Here is a 25,739-nt window from a genome sequence, read left to right on the forward strand (position 1 = left end):
TCTTCTTCTTATTTGGAGGTCTTTCCTTTTTCTCTCAATGCTCTTTTTAGGCAATGTTGACTAGTTAGACCAATAACGATTTTTTGTGTTATGTTCCTGATATAGTCAGTCAGGAGATGTGTCATCTCTGGACAAGAAAGCAATTCAGTGGGAAAATAGGATCATTTCCCGCTCTCATGAGAGAGAAAATTGTAGCAGAGATTTCTTTTGTAAATTAAGCAGTTTTCTTTTCATCTAGCCCGAGTTCTCACAATTATAATATTATTGAATATTATAAAATAATATTTTAATTCAATTAAACTTTATATTTGTTTGATATTGCTTTTTGTATTGTGTAAGCTATACTTCTGAACAGAAAGCAGAATATTTTTACATTAATTCTTGCTGTTCTAAGATTATAACATAAATAATATAGATATCTGTGTTTTAAATTTTAAATCAAAAAAGTATTCAGAAAGTGTTATTAAAATACCGAATAATAATAATACAATTTTGATAAATGTAATAATTAATTAATAAAACTGAATAATACATAATTATCATCATCTTCTAACTAAATTATTTTGTCAGATTTATCTGTTATTTAAATTTCATTTAAAATTTTTATATTTTAGATTATTTTAATTCATAAAAAAACTTTCTTAAAAATATCTTGCAAATGTTTAAATTTATAGATCTGTGAATAAAAGAATTATTATTCATTGTAATACGAAAATTTATGTTTGAAAAAATTAATTGAGATATTTAAGAAAATTATATTTTATTACAAAATCATATTTATAAGTCATATAACTTCTTGTTCTATAATCTGAATAATAAATTTATTAATTAACAGTTGCACCATTGTGTTATCTGTACGAAGATCCTGTAACTTTGTATTTGGTATATCGAGAACTTTACTGTCGATTTTTTTTCCGTCTCCACACAGTTTCTTCTCATACTCAGGTATTTTTATAATTTCATTAGTTCATACTTAAATAATTTATGAAATAAATTAATAGAATTTATAATTATTTAGGGTGCATTGGCTTTGTGTCTTTTGTTTGAACTACTACTGCAAGAAACCGAACCCGAACTTTGTCATCATTTAGCTTCTCACGATATTCAGCCGTGAGTAAAAATTACTTGAATTAATCAGAAAAATTCAATAGATAACAGCTTTTAATATTCAAGATTTAATGTAATTTATCAGGTTAAAAGTTGTGATAAAGTGGATAATGAGAGCATATTCAGGTTATTTAGCTGCTGATCAAATTCTTCTACTGTGGGATCAGGTTCTAGCATATAATTCATTAGAAATTTTGGGAGGTTTGTTTTATTTGAATCACATAGCTTTTATATATTTAAATTTTATTTCAACTAAATATATAATATTTTCTAGTCTTGGCAGCTGCTATTTTTTCATTCAGAAAACCAATTCTACTGCAAGCAGAAAATCAAGCAACATTTGGAGTAAGTCTAGTAATGAAAATTTAGAATTTAAAAATAAAAATAAATAAATAAAATAATTTTGTATTATTTTAAATATTCTATTGTAGGGTATGTTAGTCGACGTATCTTCCCTTAGAATTATTCCACTTCTTCAAGGATTCCTTGGGACTTCTTCATTAATATAAATTTATTTCATATATTTTATGTAGTATTAGTTAATATATTTTTATATATTATACAATATATTAGAAGAGTAGCACAAGTTTTTATCTGTGATATTTTAATTAATTACTTTTTTTACTGTGATATTTTAATTTTTAGTTTTAAAACTAGTCTCTATTTATATTAGCACCGTAAAATAATATATTGTATGAAAAGAAATATTAGATAATTATTTAAAAATAACAAATTAAAATTGCAACAGAAAATTTATTGTAAGGCTTTAAATATAACATACATTAATTTTAGAACAGTTTCCAGCTTCAAGGACATCATCCACTTGAAAAATAATTATCACTTTGTAAAACCACCACATACTTATAAGAAAAATTTATATTATTTATTTTTTATTAGAATAGTTGTAATATAAATATAAATCAATAAATTAAAATACTTAAAAAAAACTGTAGTGATAAATCTTATTATGTTATTTATTAATTTAATTTTACTTGCAACTTCAATTACTCAGCTGAATGTAGCATAATAAACACTGCACAATCTTTCCTGTCAGATGCAGTAAACTAACATTGATTTTGATACTGTTTGAATTTGTAAAGTATAAAAGTTCCTGTCTATTTCCTTGTATTGCTCTAATAGTCTAATTAGAGAGGAGAGTTCTTGTTCTATGTAAGTAGGGCATTTAAGCTTTTTAATTCATTTAAAACGTTACAATTAATTTATTCTATTAATGATAAATTAAAATTTTATTAACTACTTATACCAATATGTGTCCAAAATAAAATATTTATTTTTTTTTTTTAAGTTACAGTGTCTAAATTATTGAGAAATTATACTTGTACATGTAAAAACTTTAATTATTTTAAATTAATAATGATTTTTAAACACTATTCAAGTGTATTTATTAAAAAGTTTAATGTTATTTTTGAATATACTTTATTATAACTGTATTATGAACATTAATTTTGTAGCTATAGAAAGAGAACGTATTACATTAAGTACATAGAAATTTTTTTGTAAAATTGTTTAATTGAGAATATATAATTTTTAAAAATTGCTAATAGTTTAATATTTTCTTAAACACGTAATTGTTTGTTCTGAATCTTGGTATAAAATTTACGCAATGAGATAAACACAATTATTTATTTAATTTATTAATAAAATAATATCGTTTGAAATATAATTAAAACCAGATTTAAATTTTTATTTCCTATTTATTTTTGTAGAATTGGATTCAAATAAAATTCCAGAGATTGGAGATCCTAATTACTATAATAGCATTGCAAGCCTTGATTTTATATTCATTTTAATATTTTACTAAAATAAAATATTAAATTTAAATAACACTGTTAAATTAACTTTTATAATTTGAGAGTTTTACAAAATTTTCTTCTTTTTGGCAGAATTCAAAGATATAATTTAATATCTTAACGGAATCTGGATCTACTGATTGGAAGTTTTGCTATTATTAATCAGTTTTATGTAGTTTATTGGAAGCTTTAGGTGAAAGAAACTAGACAAGCATGACCTGCAAGATTCCTTTAGTAAAATTCATATAATATAAAACCCTTATCACATGCTTTCTGATATTTAACCAATCGATTTTAACATTGTTTACATGCCACAGACATAATTAATTATACGAAAAACACGAATATCTAATTTATATTCTATAATTTTTTATAAATTTCTGTTTTAAGAATCTTAATATTCCATTAAATAAAATGTTTTTTCAATTTATTTATACCAAAATATTTTATTGCACATTAAAAAATACTTTATTTATTATTAAATGCGAAAGATATTTTGAAAATAATTACTGCTTATAATATGTATATAAAGTAGTATTATTGCAAATTTTTATAACTTAATACATTAAAATATTTTTATTACTTTCCCAGATTTTAATTATTATTTTGCCATTTGATTATAATAAAAGATGATTGTAATGATTGTGATTAATATTATTTTTAGTTTCTTTAACGCTCCATGAATTATTTGATTTTCTTAATAGTCATAAGGGTTATTGTATGTCAGACCTTGATTTATATATATATACAATTTAACTAATTTGGAAGTACGTGTGTGTGTTTAAGTCTAGTTATTACTGTTTTTGCCACGATTAAACAACGATTAAACGGAAATAGTCTTGGTATGTAATGTTTTTATATCTATTTAATTAAACAACTTTTTTCTGAATCATCTAATAATAAAAATAGAATTTATCAGTTTTTTTCCCCTTTTATCCAAGATGCATTTAATTTAGCATATAGCCAGTGTTGAACTAAGAATATTTTTGGCCTTAGGCAAAGCTTGTGATCAAGGTCCCAAGAAAAAAAAAAAAAACGTTTTGTTTTTATTTATCTCCAGCCTTTTAGAGTAGGTGTGAATGTTACTACATTCACATTATTTACTATACATTTAAAATTTTATTCATTTAAGAATTTATTCTAAAATCAGAATCTAAATTATTTAATGCTTGCTATTAGTTATATTGTGAATATCTTAGCATTTATAAATTACATCATGTTCTATTCAAATTTTTTAGGGGCAAAGTTGCTCTGACCACTTCATTGTTTACTTAAGTTACAAAATAATAATTTTACACATCACAGATTGAATATTATCATAAATACACTAATATTGTAATCTTACCTATTGAATAAAATCAATTTACCTCATATTTGATTCTATTTAATATAAATAGAATCAAATATTCTGTATAAATTCTATTTAAAATAAAACTGATTTTTTAATTTTAAGTGCTATGCAAACCAATCAGCATAAACATAGCATTTACACATCTTCCTGCCAACACCCATACTATTCCATTGAACTATTAGCAATACCTAGATTGGAACATCGTAGTCCTTTCACTGTTTGATTAATTACATAACCCTTACTGTACTTTGATATTAAACATTCTGAAAATAACTAATTTATTTTAGCATATTTTTTTATATTAAGATAAAACTGATTCTTAAAAATAGGAAAGGAAAAGAATGAGTAAGTAAAATTCGAATTGAAATATTAATATTGAGAAATAACATAAATATAAACGTATATAATTGTTTTTTTAAGAATTTTTAAATAAAAATTTACAGTTTTGACGAATTAGTTTATTTTAATATCAAAAATAATAAATCGCAACAGAGCATTTAGTTTGTAGGCTACTGTATGCTATTATAGGCTATAGCAGGAGCGGGGATTTTTATCTTCCCTGTAATTAGACTTCCGCATGTTATTTGATTAGTAGTTGCTGTTTTTTCGTTATTTATTTCGTTAAAAACCTGCACAAATGTATTTATAAAATCGTTAGAATTTTGTAATTTGACAAAATGTTAGTAAAAAATTGCCTTGATTGTATAGTTTACTAGAGATATTCAATCTTCGTGTTTTGTAGTGTGTATTCATGACAATTAATTAAGCCTACAATACTACATTACTTTATTATGCTCGATTATTAACGTTGTTTAGGCTCATCAGTGACCATTTTCTGCATGCAAATATCTAAAATTTAATTTGAACTGTTGAAACTTAAATTTTATATTGTTACAAAGGGGTGTTCAAATAAATAGTCAAATGAATATTTTAAATAAATTATTTTATTTCTTTATATTAATATTCGCATTAACGTACTTGTATTTAAATATTTTCTAATTTTTTTGCATTAATTTAGTTATTTATAATTAAATGTATTAATATGGAGTTGCTGGAGTAGCGTGGTGGTCAGACTCTTTCCCACCATCACAGGCTTCCAAATTTTGCATTTCTATCAATATGCAAACAATTTTTATTATTATTTGCATAAATATTTATTGAAATAAAAAGTATTTTTATTTCAATAGATATTTGCCCATTGTCCATTACAGGAAAACGTCGTGGACGTTGCACTTGTGACAATCGCTTACTGTGGAAAGCGTGGCTTCACTTGCAGCTGTGAATCTTATTTTATGTTTGTGTCAATATGTTTTTAGTAGTTTCATATATAAATTCAATTAATTTTTCGATTTTCGATCGAAATGTGAAGTTATTTGAAACATTGTGAAATCACACGAGTGCAGCGCGACACAATAGTAATTTACAACACCATTCCTTATATTTTGCATCTGTTTCTCTGTTACTTCTTCATCGCTACACAATAAAAACGCAAAGCGACAATGCGTGCCGAGTTTTAAGTAATTTTTTAAATGGGAGCAGCCGTGTTGCGTGCGACAACGCGACGTGACAAAAATTAAAAAAGAAAAAAAAATTAATTTTGATAATGCAAACAGTTAAAATCGTAAAATTTTTGTTATTTTGCAACACTGTTAGTTACACATCGCGTCAGATGCATTTGTTTGATACAGTTTTAATCCTTTCTGTAATGTTTCAAGCGATATTGATTTTTCAATTAAGATAATTAATCGACGTTTTATAATGGCGTGACCATATCGCATAAAATATTTAAATATAACAGTCATTTTTGCCAGAAATGATTATTTTTATGTTAAAGACGAGCAGTTATTTATTGTGGCATTGTCACAGTGCCGGGTTTAAATACAAAATGCTCTCAATTTTAGTAGTGTTTTGCCTCCGTACATCATACTTTTGCTGTTAGCAATGGAGTCGTGCCGATCATCTCCGTTCAGGAGAAAATTTTTGAATTGAAATAATGTGACTTCCGATTCAAACTAGAAGTTCGTATATAGTTAATCGGGGCCTCCTGCCCCTAGTCTTTTTATATTTGGTCTCTATTTTCATCTATCTATCTTCATTTACGAGTTTAAGGCAGGACAGACAGACAGTGGGAATTTAGATTCACAATTTTTTCAAATTGCAGCCCTAAAAAAAGATGATTGTGGATAAAAGAAAAGAAAGTTGTTGTCATTTGAAGCATTTAATCTTCCTTTAAAGAAATGGAGGGTTTTTTCCTTAATCATAAAGACAACATATCTAGTTCCAATTACAAATTTGATCTCTGTCCACGAAACCTGAGGCATTTACAGCTAAATGAAATTTGAAACGTTTATATTTTTACTTTTTCGGATCAAATTACAGAAAACAAGTATTTTACAACATTAGAAACAAGACAAACTGTGGAAATAAAAGATACGATCGTAGTTTCTGACGTCCATAATTGTACAATTTCAGAATAAATAATGGGGTTTGAGAGATCCGCGCGAGTTAACGCGGTGGACAACTCAAGAAATTTAATTGCTACAGTCACCAGGAATACATCGAGGAATAGAGGAGAAAACAAAATTTTGACTTGTATTTTTCCGTTTTCCATTCAGCACTAGGCCCATTAGCTACAGTCCTACTGTAAAAACAGGAACTGTCGCCTAAGTTTATGCGAGAAAAATGAAATTATATACTGCATAGGACTGTTGACTAAGCTGAGGGGACTTAGTAGCTACGACTCTAGGTTACAAGCAATTGCAACAGGCTACTCTATGCATCTGTCAACTAACATGATGATACAATGTTCGTTGATGTAATTATAATGTAATGGAACACTTACGCGATTCAACAAGACGATGTAGACCGGGCCTAATAAGGCCCGTCGCAATTATGTGTATAAGGTCGGGTTTATCTACAATAGGATCAACTAGAATGGGAGAACATCGGAAACGTCTATATTTTACTATACGAAGTAATTATTTGCTTTATCGAATTCTATTGTTTTAATATTTGTATATTCTATTTCGGTTTCGTGTATTGAAAACAAGATAAACTTCTTCTTCAGAAACATTTTGAATATCTAAAAAATCTGGAAACAATAGTGTATAGAACACTTTTATGATGATATAGGAATGTTTAAAATAGTGAAAAATAACAGGGATATTGAAGAACTTTTAAAAAAAATCAAATAATAATAATATGATTTTAAGAGTTTCTAGTGTTTACGTAATCCAAAACTATACAAAGCAGGTATAAATGATAAGACATTCCGCGTCGTCTAAGAAGGAAGTGAACATTATACATTAATTACTACGTAAGTGGCGATTAATAATTACAGACCGTACGCATTATCTGCTTATCAACAAATAATCGCTGGTGATGGAAACTTTTTCTTTTTTCTTCATTCATTTATAAAATATAAATCTAAAATAAACAGGACGTTAACTATTATAACGTTAAGAATTTATAGAAAACTTGGGATATATTGATAAATGTGTATCTACACTTTAGAAAGTATAATTTTATGTATGATTTGTATACATTATTCCAATAAATGGTTCGTATCTTTTATGCTGAAAAACAAGTTTAATATTCTATAGGAAAAAAACGTGTTTTTTTAAAATTGACTTTATAGACTAATTGTTTTTATATGTTTAAATAATTTGAAGTTGTTATTTTCGTTAGATCAATTATTACATTTATCAATGACGGTTATAATTTTCGTTACGCATTAATATTTAAAGACATGCTAAAACTATAGAGTAGTCAATAAATAGATCATTCCTTTTAGGGATAATATATACTGTATATATATATGCTCACTATTTATATACGTATTGATTATATTATTATGTTTCCGAGAGCAATATCCGCACGCTATAAAATGACCTATTATTAATAAATCGATATACGGTATATAAATTAATATGTAATATGAAATATAGATGTCTGTTTCACAAAAGAATTTAGTAAGAATTTAATAAAGAGTAATGAAGTTTACACCCAAGTTTCAAAGTCTGAAAGCCATGTAGATCAGTGGTGCCCGAACTTTTTAATTGGTGGATCCCACAAATATTATTTTACAAAAATTAGGCCTATTTCTATCATGTAAGTGATATGTCAAATACGTTAGTGTGACAGTCTTTTGTAGTGGATTTGGCTCGGGACACCACTGATCTAGATGAATGTAAATGTACAGTACATCGCTGTACTCGATCTGTCTAGGTCAGAGGTGGGTAACCTTTTACAATCGCAAGGCCTTATGTCTTATTTTAGAGGCACCTTATAAGGCCACACGTATAGCAGGATCTGTACAGAAAATATACATAAATTGTATTTACATATATATCTTTATTGAAAAAGAACCAGGCAACCTACGTGGAGTAATGAAGACAGGCTTATGACACCAGGCACTAAACGAGGCCTTGGAAGTTACAGATTTTTCAGTTACCCTCTAGGCAATTTGATTAAATGTTGTGTGGCCTTTAATATAACGTAATTTTTCTTTTATCCTGGTTAATCTGATATAAATGCTGCTCTAAGTTCGATAGTTAGATAACCGTAAAATTAAAATTACAGTTGTATTCGTTAAATGTGATTTATAATATTTAAATGAATATTTTTAAACGTACTGTTCATTATTTAAAAATAAGCAGATATTTATAAAATTCCAGTGATCAACCATCCTGTTTTTTTAGCCTCTGGAACTTGGACTACTCGATTTTATGTAAACTCGAGTGTTTGTATTTGCAATCTTTAATTATTTAATGTAACCGTTGAATCCTATTATTCGATAGAGTTTCTATTAATTTTCCTATCTGCCTGATAAAGTTTTATGTCCGAATCCGGGTGTCATACCTCGGTTATCCGGCTGGTGTAATTTACAATATATTAAATCTAATGTTTTTCATGTTTAAAATCGAGAAATTATCTCGCCATTCTATTGATACATTCCAAGAGTTCTTTTTATTTTGTATTTAAGTAAGTTAATTGATTTCGAAACCATTTTGTAATGTTCTGTTATTTAAATATCTTAAACTATATTACTTATCTTCAAGTAAACATATATTATTTTAATATAATTAATAGTATATTATCAAATATCTTTATACGATAAATTGACAAGATTTTGAGATAAGGTCTAATGACTTGGCATCTGTACTATGATGTGGAAACACGTATATACTGTAAATGCCGGTTTTGAATATTTATGGATAAAACAGGCGAGTTTTGAGTATTTGGACCTACTAATTTTTCAATATATATATTTATTGTTCCACTCACTCACCATCACAAAAATGTCTATGTGATTTTGTTTTGTTTGGCAATGAATGTAATGTCTGGTATGCTGTGATATATTGTTTTGCCTGTGATTATAGCTCAGTCGTAGTATAATTTGTTTGTTGTTTTCTATGACTGAGGTGTGTAGTTGTAGTATGATTGCTGGTTGTGTAGTAGTTTGTGTTTGCCTGCAAGCTTTTGATGTATTATACTTGCTATTTGATAGTGTCGATGTAAATGCAGTATTTACATCGATAACCAAAAAAAAAGTGCATTTAAAAATCGGTGAAACCGGTAATATGAGAATTTTTTTTGTTAATTTACCAGAAATTGACAATATCGGTATTTTACACACCATAATCTGTACCTATTTAACAGAGATTTAGCGAAGAAGCTGGGTAGAAAATAGTATATCTCACTAGGGATTAACCCATTGATATCTGATATAATGTCAGATTTTTATTTATAAGTACTATTTACAATACCTCTGTTTTTGGTATGGGGTTATTGTAAATGCCAAATTTTGCAATTTTACGGTACAGCTAAAATAGGAAGATAAAAATCCTAATAATTAATACAAAAATATGGCACAAAATCTCAGCAATGATGGCAGCACGTTCTTTTGTAGATGATATTTCAAAACTGAAACAAAAACAAGAAAAAATTTATAATAATAACAACAACAAAAGGATTTTAAATACAAGAATAAGGCCATAATAAAAGACTTCATAGAGAAATCACCTTATGTATTTTTAAAGACTCTACCTCAGATTTTCAAATTATATTGTACAATAACAGTGGCAAAATTTACAATTACCCCATGCAACCTCACAGCAGGTTGCATAAGTATATATGCATCAAAATATATATATATATAAATGGTGTTTAAATAGATGTCTTTATTGAAAAAAGAACAGGAAAAATACTTTCATAACTCCAAATTAATTTTTTTTTCTTTTTCTTTTATAAGGCCACACTGGAAGTCACAAAGGTTGCATAGGGCCTGAAGGCTGCGGGTTCACCATTTATGATCTAGGAAAATGCTAAAAAAATAAATGAAGATATATTAAACTCACTTAATTTTAGATATTTTTCTTTATCAAATGTCGTAGCTTTTAATTACGTCAATTTGTAGTTTTTTAACATAAATAGTGGCATTAAATATTTATAAATAAGATTTAACTATTTTGTAAATAATTTAATATATTTCTATAAATAGAATACATTTGTTTCATTAATTTAAAAATATCATATCGATTTTTCTTCTTATAGAAACTGTTTACATATGGAAACATCTTGAAAAATGATAAAAATAAATTAATGGTATATTAATTTACATCAGAAAATACTTCAATTGCTATTAAATCAAGATGTTCCTAATATTTTTTAACTTTATATTATCAAAAATATTAAATAATATCAAAGTTGCATTATCCTGATTGTTCAGTTAAGTGATTAATTAACTTTGGTTCGTCGTCGCGAACGTTCTTCAGGTTTCAGTTCACAATACGTAAAGCTATTGTAAATAAAACGGCTAGATGGACGAGCCTGTAAATGGATGAGCCTACCCGATGGTGAAGTGATATCACTGTGGGGGACCGGATTCGAATCCAGTCTGCAGTCTCAAGTATTTTTAGGGTGATCTCTGGTCTATATTGAATGTATCGAGTAGTCTTTCTCATTACCCAGACGTCTGGCCTAATTTATGATATAGAAAAAAGACCTTAATGGTCACAGCGCGAAAGTTGAAGTTTACACATGTACAGAACTAAAATGTTCAGCTAATAACTGCTAAACAGAAAAAAGTAATTGGAAATATTTAAATTGAAACTCTGTTTATATATAATATTTCTCATAAAAACACTTGAAACTCTTTGGTAATAATTTAAATGTATACCTTATGTATACAAAATGTTTCTATATTTCTGTGTCACGTCTGTATGTAAAACAACGCTGTAATAAAAGTATATTTAAGAAAAACAAAATAATTAATATTTAAATAAAATTTAAAATTATATTAAAAATTTATGAGTACAGTAGAGCGTCGAAAAGTGGAACCAATTGGGGACTGGGGTCCTTCCAGTTAATGATTTGTTCCAGTTTCCGACTTTGTACGAAAAAATACATTAACCTGTCCGATGTTCAAATTTTTCTCCGTTGCGTATCGCTTCCTGTTGAATTTTTCTCCGTTGCGTGTCGCTTCGTGTTGAATTTTCGTCGATTTTAAGCCTAACGAAAATTTTTATAATAATCATCGAGGCTATCGTATCGTTAAAAATTATTTATGCATTTTGTACAAACAAAATAAATATATTAAAGAATATAAAAAACATGAAAATTATACTTTAGAAGTAAATTTAGTATCAAAAACATTCGATTCAGCACGACACAGTCCGACTGAAAATCGTTCCACTTTCCGGCCATTCCACTTACCGACGTTCCACTTATCGACGCTCTACTGTAATTTTAAATAAAATATAGTAGACTGCTTCACGACTAATAAAACATCTGGCTTGCATAATACTAAACAGAGATATGTAAAAACCTATTGTGGTTTCTATATTGTTGCTATGAAGTATTATGTGCGATAAAATTGCTTTTCCGTGGAAATAATGTTAATTTATCACACAGTTTATGAATAAAAAACGGCTTGCTTAACGTCGATAGGTCGTAAAGCGAGTCTAGTGTACTGTACACGAACAATACACGAATTAAAGCAAACTTCGATACGAATTAACGATATTGCAAATGTCTAATAAGTTAATTATTATTCAAATGTATCTAATTTAGACGAATATAGATAATTTACATGGTAAATTCTCTGGAGTTCTTGAGGTCCAGAAAGAAAGTTATATAAAAAGAAAGGAATTGTCACACGCTTTTTAAAATTAATCATATTTTTACCTTTTATTACTTGCTATTATTTTCTTATGGTTATGTGTAAGTCAAACACAATAGAATAGTAGTAGAAATATTCAAAACATTTATACTAATCAATAAATTAAATAACTTACACATCTCGGAAAATAATAATACGTGAACTTAGTTTACCCGATTTTTATAAAAGAATCTATATTACAAATATTATAATGGTTTCATTTTCTCAAACTTTATCAATCTCAGAATTCATAACCACAACAGATCAAGAAAACATCAACTGTATTATAGATTAAATCTGGATTCTTCTGTAAGATCGCCACCTCTGTCCATCTCGTTGAGGAATGTCTTCATTTAAGCATAACCAATTTTAAATCACACTTTGCAATTTTATTTTATGTATCAATATTACTTCTATTGTTATAAAACGATTGTATATTTTTATTTCTTATGTAATGTTTATCCTTTTTTCTTGTTTATTTTGATTCGGGGTTGTTATTTATTGTTCGTTCGAGAGCGCATCGCCTTTATATGGTTTGTTATTTATTTACAAAAGGCTTTGCTTTGTAAATAAATAAAATAACAAATCCTGTCAGATATTTATGGCTGGAACAAAAAAGTGTTTCTATAATAAACATCTGACGGGATGCTAATCAAGGGCCCGGTTGTTTTTTCCTGCTACACTAAGTACATAGTATCACGAAATTTTCAGTTTACCCTTTTTAATTTATTTAATTTAAAATATAGGCCTATTCTCTCCAAATTAGTAGTGGCTTGCTCCTGTACGTCATATTTTTCCTGTTATCAAGATCTTGCACATCATACTTTTCCTGTTAGCAATTGAGTCATCTACCTAACTCCTTTCAGGGGAAAAATTTCGAATTGAAATAACGTGACTTCCGGTTTTCATCGGAACTTATTATATAATTAATTGGTGCTTTCTACCCCCTAAGCCTTGCATATCTTGTTTCGTCTCTCATCTGTTCAACCCTGTTCTCGTGATTAAGGAAGGACAGACAAACAAACGACAGTAGGCATTTATAGGTCTACAATTTTTCAAATTGCAGCCAAATATACAGGCTAAAGGATCCCTCTAAAGGCTTAATTTTATCACGAATTTACCAATGTTTATCCTAATTCTTTTATACCGTTGTCTATAAATTATATAGAATGAGCGGATGATACTTCAGGGATTCGAATCCCGATCAGAATCTTTTAAACCCGGTATGTGAAATTTTAAACACGGAAAGATGACGTCATAATTTCGAACAGCCCGAAGTTTAAAATAATAACGGACAAATAGCGGTTTTTTTTGTCCGTTATTTTTTTGTAAAAACCGTTATTTCAAATAATTGATGATAGAAGGCGCTTCTTCGTGTATTATAAATTCATCATCATTGGTTCCCGTCATTCTATTATTAACCATCGAATTTCAATTGGTGAGCACGACGATTAATGTCTTGTGGTTTGTAATTTTTGTAAATGTAAATTGATTCTATCTTAAAATAGGTTTAATGTAACTTAAAATGGTTTCATCTTAATTTAAGGTTATAGTTCTGGGCAATCGTTAAGGCAAACATCTATTAGGAAATGATTATTTAATTTTTTAAATATTGCAATAGTGAAATAAGATGAATATATGGCCCATTAAATTAAGAGAAATCATGAAAAATTATATTTAAATTTGCTTATTATAGTTCTTACATTGGAATAAAGGATGTTTGGTAACTGTAAAAGCCTTACTGTCCTTAAATTCTATTATTATTGTTAATTGTCTACTTGGACTTTACTTATTAATAGGACTTTATACTGGTGTTTAAAGATTGGCACAGTAATGATAGTTCAGAAAAAAACAAAATTTCTTTATTATATCACCTATAGTAATAATTTCTACTTTCCTTGTAATAATTTCCTTGTAGTAATAAATTTGCTTTCCTGAACTAACTCTTATTACTGTGCCAATCTTTATACTGGTGTTTAAAGTCCTATTAATAAGTAAAGTCCAAGTAGACAATTAACAATAATATTGATGTTTGGTAACGTTTTCAGTTAAATTTGTAGGTCGTTTTGTAACTTCAAGGCAATGTTGATAAAAAATTAAAAACTGTACACACTGCAGTATGGAAAGGTAAGATCGGTTGCCTTTGATAGGTCCAAATATGTGAGAATTACTGTAATAAAAATACTTTAAAAGATAAGAGTTTTTACGAAATAATTTTTTATCTTAAAACCGATGGAGTCAGATAATCGGTCTTTTCCTGTTTGTACTATTTAATAATACACGGAAAAATTAATTTCCCAATCTTTTCTGACGTACGGAGGCTGAGAACTCACAAAACTCTAATCTATTTACTTAAAATTGAACTAGAGCTAGGACTAAAAAAATTAAAGACAACAGGTTAACTTTGAGAGAGAAGTTTTTTTTATTTAGTTTACGTTACCCCAAATGCATTTCGTCGTTATCGGCCTCTTCAGTAGGGATTTTCACAAAAGGGTCTTGGTACAAATTAGTCATTAGTAATAGAAACATCACCCATACGGTGAACATCACGTTTACATTTGTTATATCCGATCAAGCTATCCCAGCATTCCGCTGGTATTACACCAGTATTCAAATTCATTACACTAGTTTGCATAATGATTGTATAATGTTCTTTAAATTTTCGTTTAACCACATTTTTTTCCCGATGTAATAAACGTCAGAAAAGATAGGAAAATTAATTTTTCCGTGTATTATTAAATAGTACAAACAAGAAAAGAGAATTACTGTATTTCATAAAAGGCGTCCGAATGACAGGCAGTAAGACTTCGACTTACCATTCTGGGTACACAGAATAGAATTCTGGAAGTAACATCACAAATTTTTATGGATGATCTGATCCGAATTTATTAGGTCTCCATCTTCCAGTCTTACTCTCCATTATAGGTATGGTCGAACTTAAGATGAACGTGAAAACGGTCTTAAGGCATGCCGCTTTAAAGAAATGTATGGTGTAAGATTACGGACATTTATAGCGTCAAGATTCCGGCGTTAGTCAGAATCTATGACCTATGACCTCACCAGAATCAACCTATGACCGCAATGGACACGAGAAAAAGTCCTACTAATATCCTCAGAGCGAAAACAGATAAAATTAATTTAAAAAAATATATATAATAGTGTACTTTCTGATGTATCTAATTCCATCAATTAATATTGGCAATATAAACTCACATCTTGTTCTAATATAAAAGCAAAACCTAAACTTATTTTATACGTCTCTAGAAATTTTTGTACAGATTTAAAAAGGCAAAAGCATACTCGATGCCATTCGAATTCGAAAAATGCAAAGTATTTGTTAACATTTTCTAAATGATAACAAGCATTTTTTCCGTTATGAAAATAGTATATTTTTTCAAGATTTGTAATGATTTACATTTTTGATAAGTGAAAATAATAGAATGACAAATACTAATCTTTTCAGTATGAATCAGCGATGAGACACGGCTAAACACATTCAGATTATACGCAAGTATTTTTTTAAACAGTTTATTGTTACAAGAGTTTATCAAAATATTTTTATAGGTACATAAATATACTGGAAATTTCTTACTGTTTTTATTACTGTGTTTTGTTTGAATCGGTATAATAAACTTGCTTCATAATAACGTCTTAATTTACTGTTTACAAGTTAGTATTGATATAAGATTTCTATGTAATACGTGTATACATATACAGATTTGTTCAGTAAGAAAGAATAAATGATTTATCACGAAATTTATTTATGGAGAAGTGCGGTATGTATATTACATTCCTTTCAAAAATAATTCTCGTCTTTTTTATTTTTGTAGTAATAAAAATAACTTAGAAACATTCCACTAAAAGTATTTCTGTTGCATTGATAGCATTGTATCATAGGATCGTATATATTGTTTGAAATGTAAACTCTACACCTTTATAATTCTAAATTATATAGTCATATCTGGATACTTTTGTCTGTCAAATCAGAATTTCTGATTGTTGTCGTGATTTTCTAACTAATTTTTGGATTCAAACCAGATTCGGCCGGTTTTTACAGAAAAAAGTGAGCTAGTAGATTTTTCCAAATTAATTCAAGTGTTTTGCATTCGAATCAAATCGCAATTATTTACAAGAACAGCAGGATGATGGAGATAAACAAATGATTTATTATCTTCTCGCAATGAATTGAATTGCCAATCACAAATTTGATCTTGAATTTCTAGTTACTGTAAGAAGAAATCCCAGTTCGAATTCAATATGGAATTAAATGTAGGGTAATTTGTACAATTTATGCACAATAGATTTGTTATACACTTAGAAATTTGTGATCAGATTTCACGTTTCATTATCATTCCTTATTGTGAACCTGATCTTGGCCCTGTTTAAAAGGCCCTTTTATTATTGGAAGAGCGGAAAGAATCTAAAAATGAGATGAAAAAAGGCCCTAATAAAGGGACAGTGTCGTTATTTCACTCCAATCTCGTATTAACGGAAACCTCATCTGTTACATATTCCTTTGCTTTTCTTGTAGACTTTTTTATTATTTAAAAGCATAAGTTAATACAATTTTTTTAAAAATATATACTGAAGAACTTAATGTGCTAAATGGCTCTCGCCTCTCTACATTCGAGAGGTCTGGCATGTATAGTAACGTGAATAACAGTTTGTCGTGACCTACTAAACTATTGTTTTACTTTTTTCTTTGTTTTAAGATTCGCGCGTAGTCAAGATGGCTACGAGCCAACGGATTCCGGATTTTACAAGCTTAAATTATCATTGAAGTTAATCAATTTAGATTTTAATAATTTAAAAAATATCATTTTTAAATGACGTGCGAATAGTTTAGATCTATATAGAGATAATTTACTTAACGGATAATTAAAACGTGTAACATATTTTATAATAATAAAACAAAGTTTTGTACTGTAAATAAAAGCTATACGATGCTAATTTTACATATAATCAGTTCTATATATTGCAGTGTATTTACAGTAAAAACCGTTAATCGAACGTTTGATAATCCGAAATGTCTGGTATTTACCCAATCGGAAGTTATTTAGACACTACGCTGAAGTTTGGGCAGAAATACAGTAGATGCCTAGAAAATAAATATTATAAGCACACAAATTATCGTAAATATTGTGTTCATTAACGTTTCAGCAGGTTTTTAAATCAATTTTAACACGCATTGTATCATATTCGGATTAAAGAGCGTACGTAAACAAATCGGAAGCATACGGCAGCGTGCACTGGTAAGAAAATTAAGGCAATGTCCACCCACTTATGGAAATTTACATAATTAGAAAAACATCCGGAAACCCAGCATCACTCAGATTTCGTTGGTGTCGGATTAACGAACTTCTACCGTAATTTATAATTGTTTTGTGTTTTATCTTCTTAGAAAACAGTTAAAACATTACAAAAGCGGCCAACGAAAACATAATTTACATACCAAAACACTTAAATTTTGTAACTCGAGCATTCTAAAGTCCAAAAGTCACGCTGAATATAACGCAACCTTAAAATTTCCAAGAAAGTTTTGAAGTATTAACTAGTTAATACGAAAAGGGCAATCAGTAATGAAGTACTTCTTCAATTTCCTTGTATTTTTTATTGTGATAATGAACAAGGAAACTCTAAATTAAAAAAAGGATGTGTTTTTTCAGTTTTACATTATGTAACCCAAACCCTAACTCGAAATGTGTCGAGGAGGACGAAAAAAATGAAATTTCGGTAATAATAATAATATTTTAATTAGATTAATATTTATATTCTTATAAGATGCACCGCTTTTCATGATCAGAAATCACAGAAAACTGGGAGATTCGTGTATAATGATATCGATTGTACATTGTTTATGACGTACTTCAAAAACAAGGAAGTGTAAACAGTGTCAAATTTTAACTTCGTATCGATTCTATACAGTCTTAAATACAAATTATGTCTATATAAATTATTATATATTAAAAATCCTTAAGGATAATGTATTCATTTATACTTAAGTAATGTATAATAGATTCTATGTTAGGTATCTCGAGGGCATTGTTAAAAAATATATACATATATATATATATAATTTTTAAATTCATCAAAGCTTATGGCAGGTGTCATTGCTTCTTGCCAAAATTGGTCCTCAAGTTATTTATAATTCGCTCTAAATTTAAACGTTTTCGTTGCAACATAATAGAAGACAAGTCGGCGCAAAGGGTGAGAACGTACTCCTTGTTATTAAATATCAAAGATTAACATTATGTTTGATCTTTGCAACTTTTAATTAGAATTAAATGTAGCTTGGATAAGTATTTCATTTAATGCTAACTTTTTTTTTAAAATTATGCAAACGTTTCGTGTTAATATTTAAGTCGAAAAATTTAATTCTGTGATAAGAAATCCGTGTAATAAATCATTCTGAGGATGAATTAAATATAAAATTCGAAATTATTTCAGTGTTTTATCCTTATTTAACTTTAATGTTACTCGCTAGATGGCAATAGGAGGTATTTTTACGTTAAAAAAATATGCATATTTAACGCATTCTCTAACAATAAATGAAGCGTGTTTAACAATTAAATTGCATTTTATTCTTAGTGTAAGTTACGGTTCAAATTGATTTAATTATTATTATAATGAAAGGTTAAGAAGATGAAATAAGGAAGATGCGGTTGACTTAAAAAACCATACTAGGGATGAATGATACCTCAAGATCAGCATGAACTGCTTTAATGTCAAGCCGCTTAGAGGACACGTCTTCAGAAATGATCGCAGTAGAAACGTACAGTTGCTGTAGCAACCGCAGGGAGGGCCGGAAAGGGGTGGAACTGTTCTTATCGATTGTTCTGCACAGCCATGTCCACTATCCATACTTCAGAACAATGGAGGTGAGTGAGATTTTCACTGGTTAGTAAGCAATATAAGTAACGTTTAATTCCTCTAATAACTATTTAGCTTAGACATATACAAGATTTAGTAAATATTAAGCAATTGGCTCGAACCCGCAGCTCTTTTTACATTCGTCTACGTTACCGTTTAATCTTTCGATAGTTTATTGATTATTTTTCATCATATTTACGTATTAGTTTAACCCCCAGTCTTTAAATTTAAATAAATTTTAAGTGCTTTATTATTTAATTTCTAAGGAAACACTATTGTATTTTCTATTCAATATAATTTCATTTCCCGTAAACATTTATAATAATATCGCAGGATGCTTAAAAATGTGCTATTTTCTTCTCACATCCGATTTTAAATGTGCACGATCGTATGTCTGTCCGAATCGAAAATAACTATTTAAATTATGTAATTATAAAATATTTACTCGGAAATTGAATATATGGAAATGTAATTTCGTTATTAATTTATATACAATATGTAAATATAAAATAATAATGAAGTTTATTACTTTGTAAAAGTACATGAATGTCTTTTTTCCCCCTGTAATTTTATCAATAAAACGATAATTTAAATCATTTTAACAGAAGAAAAAATAGGTTTATATTATTTTAATATAGAAATTTCAATATACATTTTTTAAGAGTGATTTAATTATGTACAAAATGGAATTAATTTATAATGCATTTTTATCCTAAGATGATTTCTTTTACATAAATGAAAATACAGTATCAACTAGAAACAAAAACAAAACAGCTATACGTTCAGTATTTCAGTGTTGTTATAAGCAATTATTTAATTACTTTCAAGTAAATAATTACTGTAGTTTATTAATGCATTTAAAAAAAAGGGGTCCTTAACCATTAATTTTTAAATTTTGAATTTGTTCATACGCTGAAAATAGCAATAAAATTGGTATTATTATTATATAATTTCTGTTACGTGTCTTTATTTTTCTCGCGTGTTGTTGAAGCATTTCAACACGGTAACAAACTGAAAAACAAATGACATAATTAATAACACATATTTTTACTTTTGTATTTAATAATTAATTTTAGTATTACATGTTATAAGAATAAAATTTATATAACAATTTCGAATTACAATATTCGGAAACATCATGAAATTGCCATTTTTAGCTTAGGAAATTCATTAGTCAAGAGAGAATCGATCGATATTTCAGCAATCCTTGTACGTTGACACTTACCCCCGAGATGTATGCACTCCTTCAAGGCCACAAAATATTAAGGAGAAAATCTCATCATTCCTTCCTATACAATTATAGAATTTTCTTTTAAATATTTCTCGAATTTTTCTGTAAATATAATGATTTAAACAAATATAAATATTGTATTTTAACTTATTTCTTTTACTGGGTATCAGGTGAATTTCACTCATTTAAAGCCATAAAATATTAAAGAGAAAAGTCTCTCTGTACATTTACAAAATCATTACTTTAATTCTTGCTGATTTGTCTGATTTTTCTTGTAAAAATAACGATTTAAATATAAATTAATTTCTACTCTAATTGATTTCTCTCTGTTCTCAAGTGAATTAACGTCTTTACATATTGCATTAAACATTAAATACGCTATAAATATATATTATATCTCTGTAATTTATACTTATATTTAATACGTAATTTATTTTTGTCAGTATTTTATATGTGAAGATTATGGGTCTAGATAGATTTATGCTACAGTTAATACTTGATAGGTAAGTAACACCTTGTAATTCTCTTATATCTTTTAATTAATAATTTGAAAAAAAGTAGTAACGTATATTATTTATTTACGTATAAATTATTTTTTTAATTAAAGAAATATATTTAAAATTCGCTAAATTATACATTCTTCACATCTTGAATCATAGTTTTCGTAAGTAATACATTTAATTATACATGGAAAAAATTAAAACAAATTTAAGTCTCATACATATTCATTATATGTAGAATTTTTATATGCATATAGATTAAGTTAACTTAAAATATGCTTAAAATATTCGAATTCTTTGTATGTATAAACTAATTTAATTCTCCTTTATCTCTAATTTAAAGTCTTCACAACATTACGGTCCTCGAAATGCATCTACAGTAACAAATCTCTTACAAACTCAATTCGAAATAATCAATAATTTTGAACACAACACCCAACTTACCTCGAGGGATCTTTTCTACATTTTATAGAGTATAGAGTTACTCTACATTCACTGAAATATAAAACCTACTCCCATGATATTAAATTAATTGATTATTATCCGTATACAAATAGACGTAAATATGTTTAAAATTGTTATTAATAAAAATTTTCCGTACTAAACTTTATCTATTCGCCATAAGTATATACACCGAAACTATCAATGATTTAGGCATTATATTTGACAATAAACTACCATTCAAACCATATATAAATTAGTAAAATGTTATCAGTCAGAAGAGGAGATTTATTATGGAGATTTTTTGCTTAATTTCTGTAAAAATTAGTAATTAAGTTACTTTATTACACTAATTTTTAGGCTTTAATAAACTGTTAGATCCTCTACCTGTTAAACCAAACTCAGCAGACTATTTACCAAAATTTCAAGATCCTATTGCCACTTAATAGATTATATGTAGTTATATATGATGTTTTAAATAAATAATATATATATATATATATATATATATATATGTATATAATATTAATTTATAACATTAAAAAATTTGTTTAAAGTGTAGTAAATTGCATAGGTAAGTATAAATTTTAAAATAATCTCTTATTAAAAGTTTCGTATCGAGTTTCCTATAGTAATGACGAGCAATTGCTATTAAATAATAGTGCATTAATGTATTGTTTTTATGAATTAAGGAGAATTAAATAGTGATAAATATATTGATTGGTTAAAGCATCAACCAACGGACCGCTACAACGTTGAAATTTCATCAGTTATAAGTTTATGAAATGATATTTTTAGCAAAATAGGTGTTTATCCGTTATATACATTACCTTAGCAATGTAATAACAGATCTCATATAAATATGTGAAGCTAACCATCTGCTTTGCTGTGTAAGATCATTTGATTTCTGCGTACAGTTTCGTGATATAATTCCGTGAGACGAGTCTGTAAAGGAAGGCAAAACAGAACGTGACAATAATTTATCATTTGCTTTAATTAAATCCAAACGGAAGCTTTTAATGAAAGAAATATTATACTTTTTCGTCTATCTTTTAATGTATAGAGTTACAAATTAATTATTGAATGTTTTATTTTATTTCTAGATCGATCTTAATGATTGAGGACTACGATGTCCTTGAAGAAATCATAAGGACAAAATGAAGAAAACTTTTCTAATTATAGCAACTTTTGGTTTGGCCGCATTTTTGCTTTATTTTACTTACTCCCAAGATCTGTTCATGAGACAGCCGGTGATCGATGTTAGGCATAGTTTTGACAAGGATGGCTTTTTGATAGATACCAGAGGCTGCCGAATTCCAAAGTGGGATCCATTCGAAGCCAGTGTTAAAAAGTTCTTCCAGAAACACGAGGAACCGTTTTTCTGCCCTGGCAGACCGTCGTTTTTATCAATTCGTCCAAATGCTGTGATTAAAATTAACGAAAGAATTCTTTTAGAGCATTACGGATTGTTTCCGAGTAATATCACTTGTCATTTCAGGACAATTACGAGAAATCCTGGTACTCCCGAAGAACCTACCGACGATAAGTACAAAATTGGTGATTCTTGCCAATTATTATTTGACCAGCCGGTTAAATCAGAATTTATCTTAGTCAGTTGTGCTACCGAAGAGAGAGAGTTTTATACAGAATATATCCCTTTGACTCCCCTCAAAGAAGAACTGGAAGAAGAGAGAAGTAAATTAGAGAAGGACTCACCCATTCCCTCGCCCAATAAGTTTAACATAATACTTTTGGGTATCGATTCCATATCCAAACTTAATTTTTATCGACATCTTCCCCGGACTTTAAAATATTTACGTGAAACACTAGGCGCAATCGAACTTCACGGATATAACAAAGTAGGAGATAATACATTTCCCAATATAGTTCCACTTTTATCTGGTCACTTCATATCTCACTATTGGAACGAAAGTAGAAGGAAGGATTTCTTAGATCACGTCGATTTGATATGGAAACTCTATGCCAAACATGGATATCGCACCTTGATGGCTGAAGATGCACCAAACATAGCTACTTTTAATTACGTTAAAAGAGGATTCCGCAATCCACCAGCTGATTATTATTTGCGACCATTTTCTGTAGCGGTAGAAAGATCTGAAATGAGGAAAAAATCTAAAGCTCATTGTTTTCAATCAAAAATGGAGATGAAAGTAATGTTTGACTATTTAAAAACCTTTGTAGAAACTATGGCTGAACGGCCGTACTTTGCATTTACGTTCGTAGCTAGATTGACTCACGATCAGTTGAATCTTGCAGGTTATGCTGATCTACCATCTAAAGAATTATTAACTCACTTTCACGAAAATGGAGTCTTCAATAATACTTTCGTGTTATTTTTCAGTGATCACGGTATCCGATTCGGTAATATTCGAAAAACCTACATTGGAAAATTTGAAGAGAGGATGCCATTTGTGTTTTTAATATTCCCTAAATGGTTCTACGAAAAATATCCAGAATACGCTAAAAATTTGCATATAAACGAACGTCGCTTAACTACACCATTCGATTTACACGCCACGATCACACATTTACTTTATTTACCAAATGATCTTCCTGAAAACGCTACAACGTACGGGATCAGTTTACTCAAGGAAGTTCCTTCGAAAAGAAGTTGCGAGGATGCTGCTATCAAGCCACATTGGTGTACATGCCAAATCCACATTCCCATTCCAGTGAATGACGTCGGTGTTATCAGTGCAGCTAATGCTTTAGTGGACACCCTCAATGAATGGACTAGTTCCTATAGTGATAAATGTCTCAATTTAACCTTATCTTCTATTGTGGGTGCTCATTTAGGTTCGGCTAATGATCAGGTGTTAAGATTCGATCATCACGAACACGATGTCATCAATAGTCACGTAGTTTACGGTAAAAAAATTGTTGGACCAGTCGACTATTTAATAACTGTTAGCACTTTACCCGGTAATGCATTTTTTGAAGCTACAGTTAGGTACGACATGAACGAGAAGTCGTATAAGGTACTAGACGAAGTCAGTCGTATTAACAAATATGGAAAGCAGTCAGAGTGTATAAAAAGTGCAAAACTCAGGAAATACTGTTATTGTAAAAATTACAAACCTTAATTAAGTTTATGAACCGATACAACGCTCTAAAAATCCGTTCATAAACCGACGAACGTGCATAATTTCAGTTCACCAATTTATGAACCACGAATGGATCATATCAGTTGATGAACTGATGAAATGTTTAATAAAAAACCAAAATGTGTTTGTGGCGTTGATTAAAAAGAATATATATATATAATTTATGCTTCGAACACCTCTAAAATTACGAGTGTAAACTGTGGCATAATCGAGATATTTCATTTCTCGCAAAGTCAAGATCAGTTATGGTTTTTAAACAGTTTAAATATATTGTTAATGATTTCCATTAAAAATATTTTTTTAATTTTACAGAAAATTTTTATTTTACACACTTTTCTCTTTCTTTTCTTTCCTCGAAAGGTCAGTTTTATCGATAATCTCTGCACGTAGCTGTTTGAAGATGAATTTGGACCATATCCATCGATCCATTAGTCAAAACCTGCAACACCAACAGCAAAATTTCTTATCGATTTTCTTCTACAAATGGAAATTACTCACTTAAAATTGATAAAAGAAAGGGGGAAAGTTTGGCATCTGAAATTGTCAAAAGGTTATACAAGGAAGGGGATTAATATAACGAAATTGTTATCCAGAAGTAGCTCCAGATGCCTATTTTTCATATTGTAAAACTAAATCTTCCATTTAAAATGTCTACCATGTCAGTTATTCTTAGAAAGAAAAAAGAAATGTATTATTGTTAATCTTTTTAAATGGATGTTTTGGATCATTAATCTGTTATTTTTTATTCGTATTTGGTCGGATACGCACAATAAAAGGTGGGTTGAGGGTGATAATAGTATTCATTCATAAAGTAAAAATTATTTGTGTGTTTTTTTTTTTTATTTTAAATTAACCAATTAGCACATTTCTTTTAAATTTAAAATTTGTACGTGCAGCCATCTGGCGTCGAAAATAACAATTATCGATTTAAATAATTAAATTTAATATATATAATTTAAAATTATTACAATTAATTTATGAGAAAAATATATTTTAATAATCAAATTTTAAAATATATTAAAAGAATTTAAATTGTTTATGAAGTGGATAATCATGATGATAAATTAAATTTCATCCTAATAAATAAATTAATATAAAGATTGTTATTCGAATTATTAATAAAATTCGAGGGAATTTTATAA

At 28.3% G+C, this 25,739-nt stretch overlaps 2 protein-coding genes across 3 annotated transcripts in view; both read left to right on the forward strand.

Moving 5' to 3' along the window:
* The window catches only part of LOC136988532 (TBC1 domain family member 19), a 34,599-nt gene extending 32,556 nt beyond the window's left edge, over positions 1-2,043 (forward strand). Inside the window, exons 14-18 of the mRNA XM_067286402.1 lie at positions 836-945; positions 1,019-1,110; positions 1,193-1,308; positions 1,382-1,452; positions 1,539-2,043. Coding sequence (XP_067142503.1) covers positions 836-945; positions 1,019-1,110; positions 1,193-1,308; positions 1,382-1,452; positions 1,539-1,616 — 467 coding nt within the window. The 3' untranslated portion in view covers positions 1,617-2,043. The remainder of the gene's footprint in view (positions 1-835; positions 946-1,018; positions 1,111-1,192; positions 1,309-1,381; positions 1,453-1,538) is intronic.
* Positions 2,044-3,573: 1,530 nt separating this feature from the next.
* Positions 3,574-25,328, forward strand: LOC136988495 (uncharacterized). Of its 2 annotated transcripts, none has more exons than XM_067286366.1 (4): positions 3,574-3,760; positions 19,064-19,308; positions 20,975-21,034; positions 22,576-25,328. In XM_067286366.1, the coding sequence occupies exon 4, from the start codon at positions 22,630-22,632 to the stop codon at positions 24,574-24,576; it is 1,947 nt and encodes a 648-aa protein (XP_067142467.1). In that variant the 5' UTR covers positions 3,574-3,760; positions 19,064-19,308; positions 20,975-21,034; positions 22,576-22,629; the 3' UTR covers positions 24,577-25,328. The 2 variants fall into 2 exon arrangements, with proteins under 2 accessions (XP_067142467.1, XP_067142468.1); XM_067286367.1 differs by lacking the exon at positions 3,574-3,760 and adding an exon at positions 16,185-16,206.
* The last annotated feature ends 411 nt before the right edge of the window (positions 25,329-25,739 follow it).

The sequence above is a fragment of the Centruroides vittatus genome, unplaced genomic scaffold, assembly GCF_030686945.1.
Source record: "Centruroides vittatus isolate TY-2023 unplaced genomic scaffold, ASM3068694v2 scaffold_3315, whole genome shotgun sequence".
NCBI classification, from domain to species: Eukaryota; Metazoa; Arthropoda; class Arachnida; order Scorpiones; family Buthidae; genus Centruroides; species Centruroides vittatus.